This window comes from Pelophylax lessonae (assembly GCF_965119305.1).
Source record: "Pelophylax lessonae genome assembly, chromosome: 4".
NCBI classification, from domain to species: domain Eukaryota; kingdom Metazoa; phylum Chordata; class Amphibia; order Anura; family Ranidae; genus Pelophylax; species Pelophylax lessonae.
This window is the reverse complement of record NC_138771.1, coordinates 360070926-360090481: the sequence shown is the minus strand read 5'-3', so window position 1 is coordinate 360090481 and position 19556 is coordinate 360070926. Positions and strand designations below refer to the sequence as shown.

Genomic DNA, 19556 nt, shown 5'->3' with positions numbered 1-19556 from the left:
TAACGTTTTATTAAAAATTCACTGCCAAAACATTCACCATCATTCCTCTATGCATTCAGATTTCACATTCTCTGTATTTATAGGGAAGTGACAATGGGATAGAATGCTAGGAACAAAAGAACACGGAGGAAAAATGGGAGTGCTTTAGAAACATACTAAATAAAGGTATTGGCCAGTGCATTCAACCAGGAAATATGTTTAAAAGAGCTAAAATAAACCCTGGGTGGCTAAACTCCAACATAAAAATGCATATAAAAACCCAAATAAAAGGCCTTCAAAAAATTCAAGGTTGAGGGGTCATTGGCAGCATTCTAATATTACAAAGAATGCAATAAGAAATGTAAGAGCGCAATCAAAGTGCTTAAAATAGAACACGAAAGGTACATAGCGGAAGAGAGTAAAAAAAACCCAAGAAATTCTTAAAGTATATAAAGAGTAAGAAAGTGAGGCAAGGACACATTGGTCCCATAAAGGATGACAAAGGGAATCTGGCTACAAAGGACAGAGAGAAGGTGAAGGTGCTAAATAATGTATTCTCCCCAGTCTTCTCAAAAGAATTGGGGGGGGGGGGTGTACAGTAACCTAGACTGTAATGTTAAAGTTAATAACACGTCACAGGAAACACCCTCATGGGTAACAGAAGACCGACTCAGAACTAGACTTGAAAAACTCAACATAAATAAGTCACAGGGACCAGGTGGCTTACACCCGAGGGTCCTTAAAGAACTCAGCCAGGTGATAGCCAAACCATTGTTCCTAATTTTTATGGATAGTCTACTGATGGGAATGGTACCAGCTGATTGGAAAAAAGCCAACGTGGTAACAATATTTAAAAAAAGGCTGAGATATATCCCTATATATATTAATGTTAACTGTAAGCAAAAAACGCATGCAGGAAATACAAGAACACTTAACTTTAAGAGGGCAAATTTTCCAAGGATAAGGGCTGCTCTCCAGGATTTAGGCTGGGAGGGAATATTGGCATCGATGAGCACAGAATAGAAATGGGAATTTTTCAAAAAGACTTTATGCAAACTCACTGCAAAGTATATTCCCATGGGTAATAAGTTTAAAAGGCTAAAAATAAAAACTATGTGGCTCACAGCAAAAGTTAAAAAAGCTATAGATAAAAAGAAAAGAGCTTTTAAAAAATATAAAAATGAGGGAACACTATCATTGTTTAATTTTTACAAAGAATATAACAGAATATGTAAAAAGGAAATCAGGGACGCAAAAATTCAAAATGAACGACAGATTACAAAAGATAGTAGGAAAAACCCCCAAAAATTCTTCAAATATATTAACAGTAAAAAGGTTAGGTCTGAGCATGTAGGCCCTTTACAAAATAATCAGGAGTGGGTAACTGGGGACAAAGAGAAGGCAAATTCATTAAATACTTTCTTCAGCTCTGTATATACAAAGGAGCATGGGGGAGCTCATGAATATAATGAGGACGGTATTGACACAGCCCCTAATGATCCACAATGGCTCAAAAGTGATATGGTCCAGAAATATTTAGACAGAATAGGGGTGGATAAAGTGCCTGGACCAGATGGCATCCACCCACGCATCCTAAAAGAATTGAACGCTGTAATTTCTAAGCCTTTGTTTCTAATTTTTAGAGACTCGTTAAGGGCTGGAATAGTAGTCTTTGCCAAGTAACTATAGACCTGCTAGCTTAACTTCTATAGTCGGGAAGATATTGGAGAGTTTAATAAAAGACCACATAGATGAGTTCCTCTCACTGCATCCCAGGACCTGGATGCTGCTGTTTGCATCCTTCCTTGGCTCTCCTGTTCACATGGGGGGATTCCCTTCCTCCACATGAAAAAGTAATCCAGCAGCTGTAAAGCCACTCAGATTACTTTTAGTAAAAAATTGAATCAGCTACTGAAAAAACAATACCGGGATCATGACTGTAACTGCAGTCATGATCCCAGTGTAACCACTTCAACCTTAGGCTGTTTATAAAGGACAGGAAGTTAACAAAGTAATACATTCATTTTTTACAAACAAAAAAAGCATGTTTTAATAGAATCTATAAACAAAACACACATAAAAGATTGGAAAAAAAGAATGGATAAAAACCCACTAAGGGGAAGAAAGAGTGGAAATTGGGACTTTCAGATACCAAGCAACTATATGGGTAATAATTAACAATATACAACACAAGGTGAATTATAAAGTTAAAAACACAGCATTTTAATAAGACAATATTAAAATCACGACAAAAACAAATGAGGACAATATGATTTCACCATAAAATTTTTACATACAAAAATAATGACTGGCAATATAACTGGTGCAAAACTGTGACCACGGGCACAAATAGCAAAAATAATGACAGATGCAAAGAGAGAGAAGCTCTGACGCATTTCAACTTATGAAGTCTTTCTAAGGGGGCAAGCATCCATCTGTTGTTTACACAAAACTCTGTAACATAAGAGTATTCATAACGTTCAATGTAAGTATTCATAATAACCAAATTTGTTGGGTAACAGTATATTCACTAGAAAAAGTACACAGTGTACTTTTTCCCCTTTGTGGGTTTCTGTCTAATGTTAGTGGGATTTGATACCAACGTATTTTGGGTAGAGGAACATGATATTTTAAAAGAATGCTTTTACTGTAAATAAAAAGTATACATGTATACAAGTATACATATCGATTGTATTTTATAATCTGTTCCATTTGTATAAATTACATTAATGGGAGCAAATCTTGAGGGCAGAAGCAGCATCACTACTAGAGAAGAAGACGAAAGGTAAACTCTAGTTTTATGGCATTTTTTTTTTAAATAAATTGAAATGAATAAAAGCTCTAAGCTTTGTCTTCTGCTGCTGTAAAGATTTTTTTGGGTTGTTTGTGTAGAGCCTATAATTCTAACTGTAAATTGTAACTGTTTTTACTTACACAATTCCATTTTCACATCTGGTGCATTCTGGGAGCATCTGTGGGCCACTCAGTGGGTTGCTGAGTTTAGACACTGGTGATTTGACATTTCTTGAGCTGGCTGGTCTGGTTTCTACTCTCTCACCTGCCAACATATTAAAAAGAAAAATGTATCAAGTGTTTAAAACAAACATTGCCAAAAACATTTACAAATTGGCTGAGAATTCCATTAGGGGAACTAAGCATGGGGTTTTTAGACACCTCAGAAACTGCTGCATTAGATGGTCTAGTGAGGTTATGACAGAAATCTGGATGCCTTCTATGTACCGCTTTACTTGCTTGTAACACGTAGTAAATCATGTGGAAGCAGTTAATGCTAGTTTAGATGCAAGGGAATCTTGTTATAAGGCAAGTAAAGCTATTCTCACTAACATGTAAAAGGGTGCACAGTACCTCATCAGGTGAAAGAACATTAAAATACAAAAAAAAAAAAAAAATCATATGTAACTTGTTAAGAAATATTTTCCCTTTTTTTTTTTTTATTATAGGCCTGACCATAATAAAGAAAGAATCAAAATGCATACAAAACCACTATTTATCCTCTTTAAAACTGTAGCTTCTCGTAATGTTCTGGGATACTTTCTATGCACCACTGCACACATTTAGGCAAACAAACATGCCTTTGGTGTAAACTTGCTCCTAACCATGCCACTGCTACTACCTTTCAACTTTGGTGGCTACAGCATAGTAAAGTACATCATACAATCTGGCAAAACACCACCACCAAAACACAGGTTCAGAACACTTTGGTCTCCCATTGGTCTGAATATGTTCCTTTTCTATATAATTACATCAATTGGGTTTTCTACTTATTTTTAGGTTTGATACTTCAAATATGCAAACATTAGTTTACCAAGATTGAATTAACTCTCTCAGAGGGGAAAGTAGGTTGAGCTGGGAAAGTCATGGTGCAGTATAACTGTTAGACTTGCTTTCTCCTGCTCCTAAAGTCATTTTTGGTACAGCGTCCAATCACATCCAGCTGCAATGTATTTTAGCTTTTTGTAGACTTTTAGAGGCTGCACGCAGTGGGGCTGGATGCACCCTTACCTTCTGGATGTGCAAAAATGGACACATGGACACATGGACACATGAAAACACTGATTTGGATGAAGATGGGATAAATGTTCAGTGTGCATGTGGCCTAAACTGGATTTTCCTTTTAAGATCCAAACACAACAAACTCTGATGAAGGCTACATGGTAATGAGAAGCATTTTCCCTGGCTGAAAGAAAACTACAATGCTTTATATCCTGTGTTAGGGGTGACTGCAAGAAACAGCAAATACATTTTTTTATACAGTATGACTTGTGTATGTGTATGCTTTAATAATAACTTTGTTTATGCTTAACTACATGCATGGAAAGCAGTAAATTATTTAGCAGCAGTTATAAATTAATTTAGAAATATGCCCCAAGCTCCCATTTTTCTAAGCCCAAGGTCTTCAAAACTAGAAACATTTTCTGATTTAATTGCTACCAAAGACAAAACTGTTCTTTGATTGCATGACTTGCGAAGCGATGGTGCCTCAGTCATCTATACTGAGTTCACCAGTTTAACATCACATTGGTAAATAAAGCCATTTAGGAATCAGTATTTGTAAAAAGAGGAATTCTGAATGTCGATGGAAATAATATAGGCATACATTTCAGTTACTGGGTTATGGAACTATATTTACCCTAAACTAGGTAAATTGGTAATTATATGATTGTTACAATTGTTGAATACATTTTGTTTTCTGTGTAAATTATAGTTTATGAGTTTTTTTTTTTAATAAATTCTTTATTTAGGTATAGAAAGCTACATAACATTTAACACATACATATCCTCAACGTGATAAATATATAGAGAGAAGGTATGACTACACATTTAAATGAGGTAAAATCTGGCAGCATATTGAAAAGTTCATACAGCCGCATAGGGTAGAATGTAATGTAGTGGGAGTAACACCTTTCAACTTTTTTGAAACAAGGTATCAGGGAAGTAAAGGTTTTTATAATTCCAGACAAGGTAGAACTGATTGCCATTGGAAAAAGAACCAGGAAGAACAGGAAAATCTAGAAGTAAAAGAGGAAAAAGGACAAGAAAAAACAAAAAACAAAAAAAAAAAAGCCTCCCCGGGTTACAAGGACAGCAATGATGCTGTCATGATGAATTTGTATTCTTTGGGCCAGTAGTAGGTGAATTTGTGCCAGTAGGACCAACTAGTAAGAAATTTGTCTCTGGAGTTATTCTGTGTATCTCGCCAACCTTACCAAACCACATAGCTACGGACAGTGGGAAACAGCTCTTGGCTGCATTAACCAGGTGGGGCAGAACAGAGCATGTGTAAGTCTTCCATGGTATGGTATGATGGTGCAGGAGTCTTCTTTAGTATGGTATGATGTGGTATGCTATGATGGTGCAGGAGTCTTCTGTGGTATGGTATGATGTGGTATGGTATGATGGTGCAGGAGTCTTCTGTGGTATGGTATGATGTGGTATGGTATGATGGTGCAGGAGTCTTCTGTGGTATGGTATGATGTGGTATGGTATGATGGTGCAGGAGTCTTCTGTGGTATGGTATGATGTGGTATGGTATGATGGTGCAGGAGTCTTCTGTGGTATGGTATGATGTGGTATGGTATGATGGTGCAGGAGTCTTCTGTGGTATGGTATGATATGATGGTGAAGGAGTCTTCTGTGGTATGGTATGATGTGGTATGGTATGATGGTGCAGGAGTCTTCTGTGGTATGGTATGATGTGGTATGGTATGATGGTGCAGGAGTCTTCTGTGGTATGGTATGATGTGGTATGGTATGATGGCGCAGGAGTCTTCTGTGGTATGGTATAATGTGGTACGGTATGATGGTGCAGGAGTCTTCTGTGGTATGGTATGCTGTGGTATGGTATGATGGTGCAGGAGTCTTCTGTGGTATGGTATGCTGTGGTATGGTATGATGGTGCAGGAGTCTTCTGTGGTATGGTATGATGTGGTACGGTATGATGGTGCAGGAGTCTTCTGTGGTATGGTAGGCTGTGGTATGGTATGATGGTGCAGAAGTCTTCTGTGGTATGGTAGGCTGTGGTATGGTATGATCTTGCAGGAGTCTTCTGTGGTATGGTATGATGTGGTATGGTATGATGGTGCAGGAGTCTTCTGTGGTATGGTATGATGTGGTACGGTATGATGGTGCAGGAGTCTTCTGTGGTATGGTATGCTGTGGTATGGTATGATGGTGCAGGAGTCTTCTGTGGTATGGTATGATGTGGTACGGTATGATGGTGCAGGAGTCTTCTGTGGTATGGTATGCTGTGGTATGGTATGATGGTGCAGGAGTCTTCTGTGGTATGGTAGGCTGTGGTATGGTATGATGGTGCAGGAGTCTTCTGTGGTATGGTAGGCTGTGGTATGGTATGATGGTGCAGGAGTCTTCTGTGGTATGGTATGCTGTGGTATGGTATGATGGTGCAGGAGTCTTCTGTGGTATGGTATGATGTGGTATGGTATGATGGTGCAGGAGTCTTCTGTGGTATGGTATGCTGTGGTATGGTATGATGGTGCAGGAGTCTTCTGTGGTATGGTATGATGTGGTATGGTATGATGGCGCAGGAGTCTTCTGTGGTATGGTATGATGTGGTATGGTATGATTGTGCAGGAGTCTTCTGTGGTATGGTATGATGTGGTATGGTATGATGGTGCAGGAGTCTTCTGTGGTATGGTATGATGTGGTACGGTATGATGGTGCAGGAGTCTTCTGTGGTATGGTATGATGTGGTACGGTATGATGGTGCAGGAGTCTTCTGTGGTATGGTATGCTGTGGTATGGTATGATGGTGCAGGAGTCTTCTGTGGTATGGTAGGCTGTGGTATGGTATGATGGTGCAGGAGTCTTCTGTGGTATGGTAGGCTGTGGTATGGTATGATGGTGCAGGAGTCTTCTGTGGTATGGTATGATGTGGTATGGTATGATGGTGCAGGAGTCTTCTGTGGTATGGTATGATGTGGTACGGTATGATGGTGCAGGAGTCTTCTGTGGTATGGTATGCTGTGGTATGCTATGATGGTGCAGGAGTCTTCTGTGGTATGGTATGCTGTGGTATGGTATGATGGTGCAGGAGTCTTCTGTGGTATGGTAGGCTGTGGTATGGTATGATGGTGCAGGAGTCTTCTGTGGTATGGTATGATGTGGTACGGTATGATGGTGCAGGAGTCTTCTGTGGTATGGTATGATGTGGTACGGTATGATGGTGCAGGAGTCTTCTGTGGTATGGTATGCTGTGGTATGGTATGATGGTGCAGGAGTCTTCTGTGGTATGGTAGGCTGTGGTATGGTATGATGGTGCAGGAGTCTTCTGTGGTATGGTAGGCTGTGGTATGGTATGATGGTGCAGGAGTCTTCTGTGGTATGGTATGCTGTGGTATGGTATGATGGTGCAGGAGTCTTCTGTGGTATGGTATGATGTGGTATGGTATGATGGTGCAGGAGTCTTCTGTGGTATGGTAGGCTGTGGTATGGTATGATGGTGCAGGAGTCTTCTGTGGTATGGTAGGCTGTGGTATGGTATGATGGTGCAGGAGTCTTCTGTGGTATGGTATGATGTGGTATGGTATGATGGTGCAGGAGTCTTCTGTGGTATGGTATGATGTGGTACGGTATGATGGTGCAGGAGTCTTCTGTGGTATGGTATGCTGTGGTATGCTATGATGGTGCAGGAGTCTTCTGTGGTATGGTATGCTGTGGTATGGTATGATGGTGCAGGAGTCTTCTGTGGTATGGTAGGCTGTGGTATGGTATGATGGTGCAGGAGTCTTCTGTGGTATGGTATGATGTGGTACGGTATGATGGTGCAGGAGTCTTCTGTGGTATGGTATGATGTGGTATGGTATGATGGTGCAGGAGTCTTCTGTGGTATGGTAGGCTGTGGTATGGTATGATGGTGCAGGAGTCTTCTGTGGTATGGTATGATGTGGTATGATATGATGGCGCAGGAGTCTTCTGTGGTATGGTATGATGTGGCATGGTATGATGGCGCAGGAGTCTTCTGTGGTATGGTATGATGTGGCATGGTATGATGGCGCAGGAGTCTTCTGTGGTATGGTATGATGTGGCATGGTATGATGGCGCAGGAGTCTTCTGTGGTATGGTATGATGTGGCATGGTATGATGGTGCAGGAGTCTTCTGTGGTATGGTATGATGTGGTATGATATGATGGTGCTGCTGAAACCCAGGGTATGTAGTAGTCGTTACATTTTTGGGTGGTACGTCTAACCTCTAACCAGAAGTCTCAGAGTTTATTTCAAGACCTAAGGATGTGCAGAATATATCAAATGGACCCACCACATTGCCAACAGGGTTCTGCTGTTTGTTTGAGGATATATTTAATATAGCTTATGAGTTTATTGAATATTTATGAATGTACGTATGTAGATAAAAAAAAAAAAGGCATTTGTTAGCTCAGCTGCTTTTCACTCCACTAGCACAAACACTAGCACAAGCTTCAAGTTTTAATGGAAATGTGTCTAATACCTCACAAGAAGTGTACAAAAGAGAGAATGATCATCATTGTGTATTTGGAAGACTGATGGTTACATGCCATCCAAATGACAGATTTGCATTCACCTAAAAAATGACATCTGTCAGTGTGTACAGTTATTAGTAAATTATTTTTTCTTTCCCTAAGATTATATAATAGGGCTGTAGATCACAGAGATGAGATCAGAGACCACAGAAATGAGATCAGAGATTAAAGACCTGGGCTTGTAGACGTGTGTATGTTTGGACCAAAGTGCTATTGTTACGAATAAAAATAAAATAAGAAAAATGTCCTGCACTTGTACTGATGACCTTACCTGTGGCAAACCCACTCCAAAAAGTACAATGAAATCACTGCATTAATGATGGACCTACACTTTGTAGCTGGTAATACACTGAGCAAATTTTAGTTGCTTCCAAATTTGATCAGTGTGTGGCCATGTGGGAACCATTCCACCTATCTTCCTTTGTTTGAAAAATCAAAGGAGCCAGTTGGAAAAAATGTCAACTGAACAGCACCTGCATCCAATCAGATGACTAGCAGTGCCAGCTGTCAGAATAAAATAGTCACAATGGAAGATTCATCCATCTGGCTGTGATGGACACATGTGGAAGTAAAGGCAAATGAGGTTAAATGCAAATCTGGAAGTTTGCAAACTCCAGGTAAAGTTGACATTCCACTCTCCCCTGCCTACCAAGCTTTCCTAATGCGCAAGCTTTGACACATTAATGACATTTCAAAAATTGGTTTTAACCATTGTTAAAGTGTTACATAACCCAGGACCCTGCATTCACTTTATTTGGTCTCCCACAGTACACAGAACATGGAAATGCAATTATTTTAGTAAATAAAAACTGCTAAATACCTTTTCTCATCAGCAGTATATAGCAGTCTTGTGATTTCTATCAGTGTCTGGTTAAAGCTTGTAGGAGGAGTTTTCATTCTCCTCTTACTGTCCTATGAGGCTACAAGACCCTTGACCCTCTGTCCGGACTGCGCTCATTGGCCCTGTGCTGATCAGATGCACTCTCCAAAGAAAAAAAATACTCTAGCAATACACACCACACTGAACACTTGCAGAGTGCCCCCAAGGCTCTGTTCTATCAGGAGATGGATTGGTGACTGTGAAAAAAGGGGAGGGTCAGAGAAGACAGAATCAAACAGCCTTTTTACACAATGCAGAGGATTAACCAAATCCACAGTGAGTATAACAAGCATGCTTTACTGCATATACAGACTGATTTTAGTGTTGTGGGCTTCGTAACACTTTAATAGGAAGCTTTTATTACAATAATACCTGGTGATCCTGCCAGGAGGTTCTTGTTCAGACACTTCCTGGGTGACAACCTTCTGTCTCAGTCTCCTAAGTGTACTCCTATGTTGGCACCCTGCCAAATAGTGGATCTTCCAATGGAGTGGTCGTTTCAACACACATTGCACAGACATTGTCCACTGTTGACACTATCATGAAAAAAACATTCATCCTATACAGCCATTGCTGGAGTGCATTTATATAGGAAGTGGCTTAAAAAGGCTTCAGGAGATCAGCAGCATTGAGATGCATGTTTTTGATGCAGATTTTACTGGAGGTAACATCTTAACATACTTATGCATCTTTCCAGCACAAGCCTATTCTGAATTGTCCAGGTTTGAAAAGATGTTTAACATAAATCATGTGTTTTTAATATTTTTTTTGGGTTGTTTTGCGATCAGGCTGCTTAACAAGTAGATTATATGGTGCTATCTTTTTATGAATATTATTATTATGTGTTTGTGCTTAACACAGTGGGACGCTGTCCTGTGCCAGCAGCAGGCTGGAGAGCCCGTGTGAACCGCTTTAAAATACCATTTGTATTCTTTAATCTTTGGTAGAATTCTCTACCATCTGTTAGGCAACACACTCATCTCATCTTCAGGAAATGACTGTAGAACATCATATTTTATTCCTACATGCTTCATGCTCCCGGGTGATTTAAACACATATATCTCTTAGCACTATGAAATAAAGTTTGAACTAAGCAACACTGAAATACAAATGTTTGAAGAAATAGCCAAGGGTCCCTGTGGTTCAATTTCTTACTTACTGCTCCAGACTTACCAACCCCAACCCCCATGACTCCCCATTTGGCTAACATAGCTTCTGTACCTAAAATACCCAGTTCTCATTATCCCCCGTCAACACCTAACCACCCTTCAACTCTTACAACCCTCTCCACCGTGCATTTAAAGTTGTGGCTATGCATGCACTATAGAGCCCCAACAACAGAAGTCCAGTTGAAACCACAACTTCTGTTATTGCCCCAATGAATGAACTCAAATAGTTTAGAGTTATTTTTGTCAGAAGTTTTTCATTAAAGCTACTCTCTCTATCTAGAAAAATGAACAAAGTCAGAACATGATTACATAGGAGATCCTCTGGTGCCTTCAAGTACCTATGAATCGGGATCCCCAAAGCCTGGGGCCCTCTGATGTACAAATGGCAACTTCCTATATTTTGGTACTGGCTCAACCCCTAAATCTTTTACTCCTAAATACTGGTTACTGATTCCTCCTATCATACTTAAGAACCAATAGTGGATATTGGGTTGGTTTATATATATAAAAAAATAAAAAATAAATAATAGAAAAAGCTGCAAACTCCAAGGCCAAATATTAGATCTGTAGACAATTATGTCAATGGAAGTGAAAATTAAGCTTTTAGTTGCCTTTTCACTCTGGATAATTATGAGGCTGTAGAATAGTAAATTTGTCCATCCCATGCTTCAAGTTATTTGGCTTGATAACAGATCCCTTTAGACGATGTTAAAATGCCTGTTAAGGCTTCGGATTGCTTCAGACTGGCTTCTGCTGCTGTCAATCAATTCTTGTGAGAAGGGAGTGGAAGGCGGAGATGCAGGGCTGCACAGAGCCTGGCTCAGTATCAGAGATGGGAAGGCCTGGGAAAAAACTGGGAAAAAATTCAATTTTTTTTCCAAGTCGTTTTTCTTTGTAGAAAAATTGAGATAAAAATGAAATGTGGAATATGTTCTTTCACAATGATAAGTAATATATTTCAAACTATATAACATGGAGACCTTAATGAAAGATTTCTAAGACTTTTTATAAAGTCTTTAATTATTGCAGGTTTTTTCAGCTGGAGACAAGCAAATCCTGAAATACAGTTCACGTTAAAAACACTACTTACAAATGCAGTTCTCAAACAAGAGCAATGTGCATTTCTGCCACTAGAGGCACTGCAGGGGAAACACTGAAATATAGTTTGCTAGTGGACTTTTACAGTGGGGTGATTGCTGGCATACAGTAGATGATAGTTTCTGTCCTCTCAGGCCTTAACTGGGAGGATTTGTCCGACACATTATCTTATCTTTTTTAACTTTTAAGCATTTGAAGACTAGGCTTTTTCTGGCTCTTTTTGTTCACATGTAACAATCAGGTTTTTTTTTCTAAACTTAGAAACCCCAAACATTATATATATATATATATATATATATATACATATTTTGTATATCTATATATATATATATATATATATATATATATAGAGGGAGATATATATATATATATATATATATATATATATATATATATATATATGCATATATATATATTTTTTTTTCTGTAGCAAAGGCCCTAGAGAATAAATTGGTGGGTTTTGCAATTTTTTATGTCACATGATATTTGCACACCGAGATTTTAAACATAATTACTCTTTTAAATTTGAATGCAAAAAAAACACAATACGTAAACCAATTTTTTTGTAAAGTATAAAAGATGATGTCACACCAAGTAAATAGATACCAAACACGTCACACTTTAGGCTAAGTTCACATGTAGGTGTTTTGGGGCATTTTTGGAGCGTTTTTCTGCTCTAGGATCAGCTCAAAAAACGCCTAACAAGACAAATCCTATTCATTTCAATGGCCCCTGTTCACATCTAAGCATTTTGACAAAATGCCCAACGCTCAAAAAAGTACATGAGCTTCTTTTTGAGCAGATTACAGGCATTTTTATTTTTTTCCATTGGTCACTTGTCAACCTAAAAACGCCTGCACAAAAATGCCTGTAAAAACGCCTGTAAAACGCCTGTAAAATGCCTGAAAAAACGCCTGAAAAAACGCCTGTAAAATGCCTGAAAAAACGCCTGTAAATAGCAACGCCAAGATTTGAACGTAGCCTTAAAATTGCACAACCCACACAGTGGTGACAAACAATGTAAATTTTACTATCCATAGGCAATGCTTTAAAAGCCTTTACCACTTTATATCTACAGAGGAGGTCTAGTGTTAGAATTACTGCCCATGATTTGACGTTCATGGCGATACCTCACATGTGTGGGACGATTGCTGTTTGCCTCAGTGTGAGACCGACGCACGCATTCGCCGTTGCGTGCTAGCACGGAAGGGGGGGGGGCACTTTAATTTATTTTTTTAAATTCTTCTTTTTTTTTTTTTTTTTTTTATTTTTATACTGTAAACATCCTTGTGACAGCAATAGGCACGTGACAGGTTCTCTTTATGGAGAGATCTGGGGTCAATGAAAACATAAACTGATTTTATCTCTTTAAACTAACACACATGCCATACTTTCCTACTCTGTTCACTGTTTTGCACAATGCAGCCCCAATCCTTCTCTTCTAGGGTCCCCCACTATCACTCCTGGTATCTCCCCTCCACAGCCAAGTGCCCACATAGAAAGCTGCTTGCTATGGGGCACTCGTGCAGCCTCGCTCCTGACCCTCGCTGTTTGTGTCTCTTGGCTCTGCCACCCCACCCCCCCATCACTGCCTGTTATTGACAGTAGTAAAGGCCAATGGCTCCCCCTGCTGTCTCTGAGCCAATGAGGAGAAAGAGCAGCCAGAGCCTTTGCTCTTGTGCACATTTCTGGATGAAGATCAGGCTCAGGTAAGTATTTAGGGAGGAAACAAAGAAAGATTCCCAGCTTAGCTTACCAACCAGCCTGCAACAAACCAAACTGTCCTGTTTACCAGTTCATGTTAAAAACAGGGGTTTAGTTTGCACACATTTGCAAATACATGCGCAAGTTTCAGAGGCTGCCACAAGGTACCCCAGTATTATCTGCACTCCTAACCCTATAAATTTTAAAAGCCTCTATAGTAGAAGCACATATATAGTAGACATGTGCATAACAAAAAAATATGTGTTGTTTAGATTCGATTTTTTAATCTAGTTAATTTGTTTCGTTAAATTCAGTTGATGCGTTCAATTCGTATTCGGGATTCGTATTCGGAATTCATATTCGGAATTCATTTTGTCTTTTATGAATTTTCTTCGAATTTACAGATTTTTTGATTCAGTACATTTGGATCGATAAATTTTGAATTTTCAAATGCGGCAAAGTGAAAAAAACAAAAGAAAAATATTGATTAAATGATTACAATGACTCTTTAAATCATCTTAGGCTTAACAAAAACAGCATTATTTCGAAATAGTACTCTAATAACACACACAATCTTTGATTTCAGTAATATGTTTACAGTTTGAATTTCAATGGAATACGATGTAAAATTAAATTAAAATTTCGAAAATCTGGACGAGTTTCCTTTAGTGCATTCAGTCAACTTCGTTTATACTGTAATTCGGATATTCGGACATACCTGAATCTCCAAATAATGAAAAATGTGTCTGAATATTTATTTGGAACGAAACGAACTGTACATGTCTAATATATAGTAATGGATAGATTGAGGGCAGGTTTGCCTGGAGGGAGCCCACTCCTCCTTAACCACTTAAGCCCCGGAGGATTTTCCTGCTAAACGACCAGGGGGTATTTTGCGATTCGGCACTGCGTGACTTTAACGGACAATTGCGCGGTCGTGCAACGCTGTACCTAAACGAATTTGACGTCCTTTTTTTCCCACAAACAGAGCTTTCTTTTGGTGGTATTTGATCACCTGTGCGATTTTTACTTTTTGCGCTATAAACAAAAAAAGAGAGTAAATTTTGCAAAAATAACAATATTTTTCACATTTTTTTATATGAAATTCCCCAAAAAAAAAATGTAAAAATCAAATTTTTTTAACATTTTCGGCCAATTTGTTTTATCCTACCTATGTTTGGTAAAAAAAATCGCAAAAAGCGTATTTTTATTTATTTTATTTATTTTATTTATTTGTTTGCGCAAAAGTTATCGTGTTTACTAACAAAGGGAAAGATTTTTGTCATTATTTTTGTTTTTTTTTTTAACGCGTAATGGCGGCGATCTGTGATTTTTTTTGCGGTACTGCGACATTGCAGCGGACAGATCGGACCCTTGACTGAAATTTTTGACACTTTTGGGGTTACCAGTGACATTTCTACAGTAATCAGTGCTATATATATGCACTGTTACTGTAAAAATACACTGGTAGTGAAGGGGTTAACTTTATTTGGGAGGGAGGGGCTGTGTGTGTCCCTAGGGGCGTGCTTTCTACTGTGATTGGCTGTGGCTTGAGGTGAAAGGACACTGATCAACAGATCTACATAGTAGATCTGTCTGATCAGTGTTTTAACACCGAGGAGAATGACAGGCAGCTTGTTTACACTAGCTGCCTGACTTTCTCCCTCTCCCCCGACGATCGCCGAGTGAGCGGCGGACATCGGGTCCGCCGGTCACACGCGCGGGGGGGGGGGGGTCCATGACCGCGCGGGAGCGCGCCTCGCTCCCCAGACCCTCCCAGGCTAGTGACGTTAATTAACGTCACTCTGCCTAGCAGGGGCTGACCGCCGCAGTAAATTTACTTGCGGCGGTCGGCAAGCGGTTAAAGGCAAAGGGGTGGCCTGGACACCCAGCAAATAGCACAATGGCAGTAAAGGTGTCCAGTGCACCCCTCACTAAATTACCAAAAGTACCACCAAACGGCAACTGCCTCAAACTATAACTGGTCTTAACAGCAAGAAGCACATGGAAGGGCGAAGCATGTCAAACGAAAACAAAGGAAGATTCCCAGATTACCTTACCAACCAGTCTGCAACAAACTGAATTCAGCTTACACGTGCATTTGCAAATGTGTGCAACTAATCACCTGTTTTTAACATGAACTGTTAGGACAATTCAGTTTGTTGCAGGCTGGTTGGTAAGCTGAGCTGGAAATCTTTCTTTGTTTTTGTTTGACATGTGTCACCCTTCCATGAGCTCTTTGCTGTTAATGCCAGTTATAGGTTGGGGCAGTTGCCATTTGTTTGTAGTGTATGTATTTAGTGGAGGGGGGATTGGAGGGGGAGCTGGGGGGGAACTGCTTGCAACAGGTTTTTACCTTAATTCATAAAATGCATTGGTAAAAGGAAAAAAATCTGAAGCCTTTACAACCACTTTAATTTCAAGAAATTAAAACTAAAAACCTGGAATGGTAAAAGCTCAAAGCCAAAAAAGCATATAACAAATACATGTAATATAGTCATTTTAGTAGCAAACATAACAAACTGGAAAGAACTTTATAGGACATTTTGAGATGTTGACATATCTGACCTTTGCCTTTGTCTTGTCTCCAAGAACACAACGTGATATAAAGGTCATGTACGCGGCTAATGAGATAATGTCTGGACATGAACAAGCTTCCAATCTATTGCTGTGCTTTACATACAGTACACTTGTGTTTTTTGGGTCAAAAGGATGAAGGAAGCTGCAGAAACATCCCACGCATTTTTGTCTATTGTTCTGAAGGAACAAGGAGGGCTGCACAACTGTGGTGACCACCCTATGGTAACACTAAGCCATTTTCTCAAAATGCTTTGGTCAGAGCAGTGGCGGGGTTTCACACTGGATACTGGCAGATAGCTTGCAGAAGTATTGCTGTTGGCAAGGAAGTTATTATCATTATACATAATAGTTACAGAAAGCTATGCAGTACTTCCTGAGTTATCAGATTAGTGCCAATATTTGTTCACTCCCACAAAGAAATTAACTAACAAGAAATGACTGTCATTCTATAAAGCAGCTAAAATATGAGGATGTGAAAAGATTACATCTTTTGATTAAAAATATATGTTATTCTTAATAACTACAACCACAGGAAATGTAAAAAACCGTCAATTATCTTACTTGTAAATTGTAATTATACAACCCATGGTAACATTTTAAATCTTTAACATAATGCTATTTCATGAAACGACTACCTTATGTTGAAATCCAATGTTTGTATTGACTCCTATTGTCTTTGCTTTGTTGTAAGCAACTATTTCTTTTTCAGATTTCTTAATGGTAAGATTACGGAAAATTAAATATTAGAGAATGTAAATTGAACATTTTGTCTGTTAAGTTAATGCTTTGGGACATCCCTTTGGTCAAGAATTATGAAAGACCTGTCTCCATCAATTATTTTTTTGTTACTCACTGTAAAATCCCTTTCTCTGAGTTCACTGAAGAACACATAACCCACTTATCTTTTGCTTCTTTCTCTAGTACGGCTTTGTGACAAACTAAGCTGCCTATAGCAAGGAGGGGGTGAAACATGTCTGGGTGCAGAGCCCATTCTCTATGATCCAGAGTTTAACGAATTAGGTAGTCCACCTGCCAGTTTTCTATGCCCTGAATTTAAACGTGGATAGAGTCCCGATGCTTGACATACACCACAGCCATGGCTTTGCGATTGGATCTTGACCAGGCAACCTTGGCTCCGTCGGTTCTCTCCAGTGAGCCAAAGTCTGATCGTCCACAGCTCCAGGACATTGATATGCAGCCAAGACTCCTCTGGTATCCAATAGCCTTTGACTGACCTGGGGCCCAGAACTCCCCCCCCCCCCAGCTGGACATCATGATCACTGTCCAATGGAGAGGAAAAAATCACTTCAAAGCCGGAAGAGCCTGAAACCAAAGCCACCAAAGACAGGAGGACCTGGCCAAATGTTCCATGTTTATCTGGTTGTCCAATGATGCAGGGGACTTGTCCCACTTGGACAAGATTTCTTCAGAACCCTCATATGGGACTGCACATACAGGACCACTCCAAAGGTGGACACCATGAGGCCCAGGACCTGCATGCAAGAACACAGGGAGGTCCACCTGCAGGACAGCTACAAGTGAACTGCAGTCCACAATTTCCAAAGCTTGTCCAGTGAGAGGAACAACTTGGCCCGTGACAAGTGTTGAGGCTAAACCAGAGAAGTGCCACAAATTGAAAATGCGTGTCCCCTACCACAAAGCACAGGAAGCCCAGCAGCAAAGAGAACATGCAAGTATCTTTGAAGTCTATGGAGGACAGGAAATCTCCCTGGTGCAGAGAGGCCACCACAGAACAGATGGATGGCATCATTAACTTTTTTACATTTACAAAGTATTTTAGGGTCTTTAGGTCCAGTATCCAATGACACATCACAGATGTACTTGAGACTCTGGACCAGTCTGTCTGCTGGTTCCATATAAACCGGGGAAACCTGTTCCTTATGCAGTTCTTGGTGCAGAAGCTTAGCCCACTCAGTAAGCATCATAGACACAAGGGCTGTGGTCAAAACATGGTAAAGTGCTGAGCACGTGACTGCAAACATAGAATGGGCAACCGACACCGTCTTCCTGTCTGTGGGATCCTTGAAGGAAGGAGACTCCTCCACCAGTATTATGATTGCTTCGTTCAACTGAGATATGGGAGGGTCCAAGACAGGAGGAGAGGTCCATCTCTATCGAAGGGACTACTTGAAGGAGTGGTTCCTAAAAAACATTTAGGAACCACAAAGGTTCCAGATGCTCCCAATCTTAGTAAATAAATCTATCAAGAAAGGCGAGGTAGGGAAAAACCTTAGCAGAATGCACTGGCTTGTGAGTATCAAAGGTGGACAGCTACTTCATCTGCTGCCCCAGAGGCATTCTCAATTTTGGATTTCTACAATCAGATACACCCCAGCATAGTGTCAGCAATAGTGGTCAGGGGTAGTGCTATTTCACCCCCGTCATTGGTGGTCAGCTGCAATGCTGTTGACTCTGCCCCCTTAACCCCCTCCCTGCTTTGGTTGTCAGTGGCAGTGTGGTTAACCCCACCTCACACTAGCGTTCAGTGGCAGCCCACTCAATTTTTTTTTACCAGATCACACACTTCTGCATTGTTCTCTCCCTGATGACATTGAGCTGAGCCTATGCCTCTACTGTTAGGTGGAGATCACTCAGCCTGACAGCACTGACTTAAAGTGGAGTTCCACCCTAAAATTGAAGTTCCGTGCATCTTCTTGGTCCGGGTCACCTGAAACACAAATGGATAATCGCAATTTTTTTTACTTACCTTGTTTTAGAAAAAAGTATACTCACCTTACTTCCTCTTTCTCCCCTCGGCGGCCACGGCCCGTCGTCACTTCCTGGCTTGCAATGATTCCTGAGAGCTGAACGTCATCGCTCCCAGGAATCAATGCACCTGCACCGGCCCAGACGTCAGTTCCGGGCAGGCGCTGTCATACCTTGCTAAACAGCTTCTGGTTATGCCCAGAAGCTGTGCAGGGATGACGCTGCAGCCCCGGAAGTGACGGCGGGGCCGGCGCAGTGCATCGTGGGACCGAAGAGGACAGGAGAGGACGCAGAAGAGGATCGTGCTGGCTTTAAGCTGCCCACACCTGAGATGGCAGTGCTGGACAATACATCTTCAAGGTAAGTATTTCTTCTAAAAGGTAAGTGCAACCCGGGAAAGTTCAGAGGCTATCCATTGTGGAATGCACTAGCCCTGACTGTCCCGGGGGTATTTTTATGTATTTTTTTTTTTTTAGGTGGAACTCCACTTTAATTTCAGCCTGAGGCATGAGAACTGAGAGAGCTTCCAGGACTCGGCATCCCGATGCTTTTCTTAAAAGTGCCCAACAAGTTCGCTGCACACAGAGAGAGTGGGTGACATGTGGGCCATATGTTGGGCATCAGGGCTACAAAGAATGTGAAAGTGATTTTACTCTACACTGCAACCAGATTATAGATGTAATTAAACTAGAGCAGGTTAAAAGACAACAGGAAAAACTGTTGCAGAAAGAAAAAAACCTTTTTCCCACACAAGGTGTATTGTCCGTATCTCATACCCCGGTGGAACTAAAGCAGGTACAGGAGGGCACCACCCACAAGAATCACAAGGTAGCTACTTCAATATACTATTTCTATGCATGTAGAGCAGGGTTTCCAACATAC

At 40.3% G+C, this 19556-nt stretch overlaps 1 protein-coding gene across 1 annotated transcript in view; it reads right to left on the bottom strand.

The window, feature by feature from the left end:
- Window positions 1–19556, bottom strand: part of PDLIM4 (PDZ and LIM domain 4) — a 280179-nt gene that overhangs the window by 5014 nt on the left and 255609 nt on the right. The window contains exon 6 of the mRNA XM_082255565.1: window positions 2914–3037. Within this exon, the coding sequence (XP_082111691.1) occupies window positions 2914–3037 (124 nt within the window). The remainder of the gene's footprint in view (window positions 1–2913; window positions 3038–19556) is intronic.